The 6,050-nt window shown below is 40.3% G+C and overlaps 1 protein-coding gene across 1 annotated transcript; it reads right to left on the bottom strand.

Annotated features, from left to right (window-relative positions):
• Positions 1-1,305: 1,305 nt before the first annotated feature.
• LOC115920339 (sphingomyelin phosphodiesterase 5-like) lies at positions 1,306-4,891 on the bottom strand. The gene has a single exon (XM_030975966.1). The coding sequence runs from the start codon at positions 3,245-3,247 to the stop codon at positions 1,826-1,828; it is 1,422 nt and encodes a 473-aa protein (XP_030831826.1). The 5' UTR covers positions 3,248-4,891; the 3' UTR covers positions 1,306-1,825.
• Between the last annotated feature and the right edge of the window lie 1,159 nt (positions 4,892-6,050).

Below are 6,050 nucleotides of genomic sequence, written 5' to 3' on the forward strand. Positions count from 1 at the left end.
CTTCGAACCTTTCACCCGAGGTCCCCTCTCAACCTCCTAAATCGAATGCTAAGCTTCTATTTCCGTACTGACCATTTTCACCTTTTCGACGGCGACAAAGGTGTCCCAGAGAATGGCGTCTTATTTTGGCAGAATCTGTCCCTTCGTCTTTTCTCCCTTTTTTTTTTTGGGGGGGGGGGGGGGTGGGCGGGAGGGAGGTATTATTATCTGCATGAACGACAACGTACTCACACATTGCCGCTTACTAGCATAGTTATTGTTTTATCTCTTTATATTTCAAATCGTCGTAAGGATCAGATCTCTTCGACGAATGTTTTTGTTTTACTGTCCCGATAGGAAGCCTGAATGCTGTTGACGCAATTAATATAACCCTTTTTTAAATACCTATTAATTAACATATTACATTCACCTTTTGTACGCTTTTTCAATAGACAGAATTAAGATTTTACAAGTGAAATGACTTTGTCTGATCTAACTAGCAATGCCTTATTGAATGCTATGTGCATTTTTATCATTATGTGAACGAATCAAATTGTAATAGATGAATGTAAGGTCATCTCTAGGCTAACGTGTATACACTTCAATAAAATGCGCCATTTTTTGTAATCGTGATAAATGTAATAAAATTATGATGGATATGTTTGAAGTGTGTGAAGTGCCTCGTTATGAATTATTTCATTCATTTGTTACAGAATGCAGAATGCATATGACAAACATAACGTGCTGTTAGGTAGGGCAATCTAAATTGTTTTATCCTACCTAGCAACAACTCATGTATGCAGTTCGCATTCTGAGATACAATAACACAAAATAGGTGAAAGTAGTTGCTCGTTGCTAAGTAAATTTGTATCAATTTGAACACATTTTTAAAATGGCTTGAAAAGCCCTATGCTATGTAGACTTTCTGTTAAGGTAAACCATCTCTTAGTAATCGCAAATATTTCCCTCAATTTTGACATTTTGACATCTTAACAGGATAATTTGCTGTAAAGTTTTCCCTTACACGCAAAATGCATAATGTGACATACGAAAATGCCTAACCATGTACAGGTGTATGAACCAAATTGATCCCATCGGCCAGTCGTATTAAATATCAAAGACATGTTTATCTGATACCAAATACAGGTGCCTGATTTCCGATTCGGGTGAGTGTGCTGGTCCCCTACTGGACTGATATTAAGTCGTATTTCACACCAAGCCATGGAATTCACTCCACAGAAAAAGAACGAAATCCTTCAACAACATGCAGCAGCTGCCATGGGGGTGGGGGAATTTTGAATATGGCGCGAAATCGGAAACTACGCATGAGAGGGTTGGGGATAGTACATAATGATTTCAACTTTGGAATTTTGACGATCGAAAAAAAGAAAAACTTAATAAGTGCCACAGTTATATAAAGCCCTCGTGATTGACATCGAAACGTGTTTAACAATAATAGTAACTTTAGCAATCGAAACTTGTTCATGGTGTTCACCAATAACCGTGACTTAAGCGATACATCTAATCTAGATTCATTTTACTTTATCATTCATTATAGTATTAAGTTATAGAGAGTGAACAGAAAGTGCTCTCTTTGTAGTCAACACGAAGTAGTACGACTGTGGAATATTCTTGATTGCAGTCTGCAAAGGACAATGGCACCGTAGAAAATTGGGATATACACAAACAGACACACACAAAAAAAAAAAAGCTTGGCCATCATTGTAAATGGGTGGTTAAAACGTTTTGAAGATTTTACCATTCACGCAGGTACATGTATACATAAAAACGTTTCAATAATTACAAATATAGAGATAACACATTATAGCAGAAAGCAAAAAGATTTTCAAAAGACAAAATATGCTATCATAAAATGGTAATAATTGAAAAGGACTGAAGAGCTTACCTTGATCATGAGAACTCCCTTGGATACAAATCGATCCTCCTTTTGACTCTCCTGAAAATATTCAAATACTACATCCACTATAGGGTACCTGCTTCCGAACACCAGACCACTGTTGAGCAGAAAACGATTTACACTCCAAGAATTGACTCCTACGTCGTAAAGTATATAACTAAAGTAATTGTGGAGAATGTGAATCAAGCGATCTGCTGCTCTCTGTTCGAAGACTTCCTGAAAGCATATAAAGTCGAGATGGGCGGGGAAGTTGGAACTGATTCCGTGCTCACAAGGTCCAAGACGTTCCCGAATGCTACTCTGACTGCAGAAGGACATGGGACAGCGAGTGATAGTCGACCTGGGGTTGGTGTTACCTGGTGTGGAAGGTCCTACGGAAGAAGCATACTGACTCTGTGACGTCTGGAGTCTCACAGTGGATGTGGACCCCGCAGACTCTGGTGATGACGGTGAGGAGATTGGAACACCACGGCTTGGCACAATGTCAGGGATGTCTACATCAGATGATCCACCGGGTTTTGGTGGAAGTTCTCGTTGTTTCCTTCCTTGGCTTCGAGGTGGCGTAGGTGATTGATTACTGCTTCCTGCATTAGTCCTTGACATTCTTGGAGATCGTTGTAGATCTGGACTCCTATCTCGACGTTGCCGACGTCGGTCCTTGTCCCTCATAGGGAGTGTGTCGTCTTTTGAGACACTACCTCTCGATGAGTATTGCTTGCTCGTGTCAAATTTCAACACGTTGTCCTCATCTCCTGCAAGGTGGCTTATGTTCTGAGGCGTCATTACGGAGGTACTAGGTGAGTGGTAGATACATGATGATTTGAGTTCGCCATCTGAAGGTGAGTGGATGAATATCTTGGGGTTCGGTCGCAGTTGTGAGTTGACAATGTGTGTGGCCATTTGTTTTGCTCTGTATTGCACCTGGCCAAGATTGTTCATCCTTGCCATTGCCTCAGGCATGAGACATGAATCGACAAAAGCGAACTTAAAATTCCTTTTTTCAGTTAAGTCAGTCCAGATACGATTGTTGACGTTAATCAGGTAAGGGTTGCTTTTGAAGGAGAAGCGATAAGGCCGACGGAACCTGGCCATAATGACCCTTAAGGCAAACCCCAGCCCCGCGAAGGGGCATGAGATGATTATGATTGCTATCATGATTGGCACAAGAAAGATTAGAGTGATGACTCGCTCATAGCATGGCATGGCATCACCATCCTGGAGCTCGTCGGTGGTCCTCAAAAACAGGGCCATGAGCTGATTTAAGTTCCAGGTCCATGGTAAAAGGAGGTAGAACCCTAAAGAATAGAGCTTTTCCTGAAAGGAATAGTTAAACACTTTCTGATGCAGCATCTTGCTACTGTCTTACTTCTCTTTCATAGACTTATCCTGATTCAGGGGAGCTTCCTGTCATAGAATTGCTCTCACGCACGTACCCATGCTGTATTATCAAAGCCTGATATTATTCTCTCGTACAAAAAACGTGACACAGATTGCGGCAGTAGAATAAACCATCATACAAAAGATATTCGCGGGATGTCAGCATTGCTCCTCGCTCTGCTCGACACGGGTGAGCCAACATTTGCATAATTGATGAAAAGCGAACATAACTTTCATTCAGACTCACCCGCCATCTCTTCGCAAGGGGTATCCATAAGGTCAGACCGGTCACAACTATCATGTATATCCCAATCAATGACGTCTCATCACAATGCTGCAACACGTGTATCGATGTCGTGGAAACAAGTCCAAAAAAAAAAGCTAGAGTTTAAAAACAAGCCATGAATCCGCAAAGCATTACCAAACCATGGTTTCGTTCCACACGCTTAGCATTTTGCCCGCCGTATTGCAAGATGCGAGTAAATTGCACAAGAGAGACGTTGCCTTAGTGACCATATGGCATATGGGAAGCGACGTACGATAGCTCTCCGTTCATCCAACATTCATAGGTATTGCATATCGAGAAGCTAATTCCCAATATAAAAGTCCTTCTATGTCAATTTAATATTATCTCACCTCTGCCATCTTTTGTGATGAAATTTTCTCATAGGAAGTCGAGTGGAGAGGGCTGTCCAATTATCATTACTTGTTGTCGTACAGCAGAAGGCATAGGACATCGTGCTTACTTTACGACTCGCTCAGATAATCAATTTTATCCCCGATTTTATGACACGTGTAGAGTATGTCATTCGTGAATGGGAATTGCCTTGCGGTACCTGGGAAGCACTACCCAAGACACTTGATGCGCGCCTTGTGAAGCTTGATGCATTACTTTAGATTGAAGTTGTTTTCAACTTCATTAAATCAAACTTTCACCACGATTATGATAACTATGATGGTTAAACAAAGTGTTTGTGCAAACACTAGTAGAAAATGACTACTGTAGATGTAATCCGTATTTTCTTTATTAAAAAGGCGTTTCAGGCTATTGGTTTGAATATCATTTGAAATTAGTTCGAATTAAATGGTGTGATGTCGTATCATCAGGCAATAACATAATTTAAAGCAAAAAGTGTTCAGTATCATATTTTTTGTTATTTGAAGGTAAAAGCGAATGAACGACTTCCAAAAATTGTCAAGTTGTCCTTTAGGATAAAAGCGAATCAAGGAATATTAACAAAATGTCTGTCATGCACCTGTCCGAATTATCCACTTAAATTCCTGTACTCTCCTTCCATATCTAAAGCAGACAGTAAGTTTGGCGGCATGACTGCGCCGCGCACACGAAAGCGATGTAGATCACCCACAGACACAATAGTAGCTACGGCTACTTCTCCTTCCAATCACAACACACACAACCTCCACTTAACACAATCTCCCAGAACAGCAACAAATCAACTCGCGTTCGTTACTCGCTCACTGTTCGTTCGTCTGCTATCTCTCCCGTGGCTGTGCCGACCACTGCAAGGTCATCCGTCCGTAGGGCCTCGTCTTTATCATCGTACTCCAAGCTCACTGCTACTTTGGCCGCAATACAACGGCACGTCCGTTCTTACTCGCGCGCGGAACTTGAATAGCGACGATAACGGAAACCGGGGATGAGATGGCGTATTGTTAAACCCGGAACATCTGCAACATACTATAAAAAGGAAAGGTTAATGAATGTCTCACTTTAATGCTTCTTTTTAAGCACAGTCGGTAATAAATGACATTTAGGAGAATACACCAGCCTCCCTCTTTCTCCATTTCTCTTTTTCTGTAATACACGTGTCACTCTCTCTCTCTTATATAATGCTTTCTATTCTCATGTTTACTTTATACAATAATTGTGTTTGTGTGTGTGCCTGTGGGTTTGTAAGACGCGTGAAACGGGGATAATCGTGATTAAGTATACATACATGTAACTTCCAAGTGGGGATACACTGGTAACTGTGGATATCCCCAGTTGATAACTTACTTATTTTTTCCTAATTTTGGTAAAAGTGACCTGAGAGGATTCTACTACCCATTGCCTGCAAGAGTTCCAAGACATCCACATTTTCATAGTAAGACACCACATTTTCGAGCGCTACTCTGTGTATCATCTGAGATTTTAAAATTCTAATAAAATGAACAGCGCCTAGTAAACTCTTACATGAAAACAGGGGGCTAAATTCTTGTTATTCTTTGACAAAATGTGATTATATTCATTTATCTGGCCGCCAGATAGATAAATGGAAATACATTTTGTCAAAGAAAAAGAATCTTTATAAAAACACCTCAAATTCCAATATCCCCGATATTATAGTTAAAGATAGTTAACGATAAATATCCCCAGTTGGCACGTTGTACCTGTATGTGTGTGTGTGTGTGTGTGTGTGTATATATATATATAACTAAACATACTTCTCTTCTTAAAAATTGGGGCATTTTCTCTATATTCCGATTTCTTGTCAACAGAGCATTATAATGATCTTCACTGCCTACTAATACATTTCTCTAAGCATAGGCCTGGAGGTTTTTTGTTTTGGGGAAATATTTGTGTCCTACTGGAATAGCTGCATAAAGCTTGCAGAAAGCCACTATGATTATATTTGTGGCAAGATATGGCGCAAACTATTGTCTAAACATCCCTAGGGAATGAAGATGGTGCACATATGACTTGTACTAGTTTGAAACCCTTCACTGTTTAAAAATATATATAAATTGGTCTAACTCATTGTATCCAGCCGTGGAT

The sequence above is a fragment of the Strongylocentrotus purpuratus genome, unplaced genomic scaffold (assembly GCF_000002235.5).
Source record: "Strongylocentrotus purpuratus isolate Spur 01 unplaced genomic scaffold, Spur_5.0 spur5_scaffold_8, whole genome shotgun sequence".
Taxonomy (NCBI): domain Eukaryota; kingdom Metazoa; phylum Echinodermata; class Echinoidea; order Camarodonta; family Strongylocentrotidae; genus Strongylocentrotus; species Strongylocentrotus purpuratus.

Coding starts and splice junctions, on each gene's coding strand:
- LOC115920339 (XM_030975966.1), bottom strand. CDS start 3,247: ATGCTGCATCAGAAAGTGTTTAACTATTCCTTTCAGGAAAAGCTCTAT.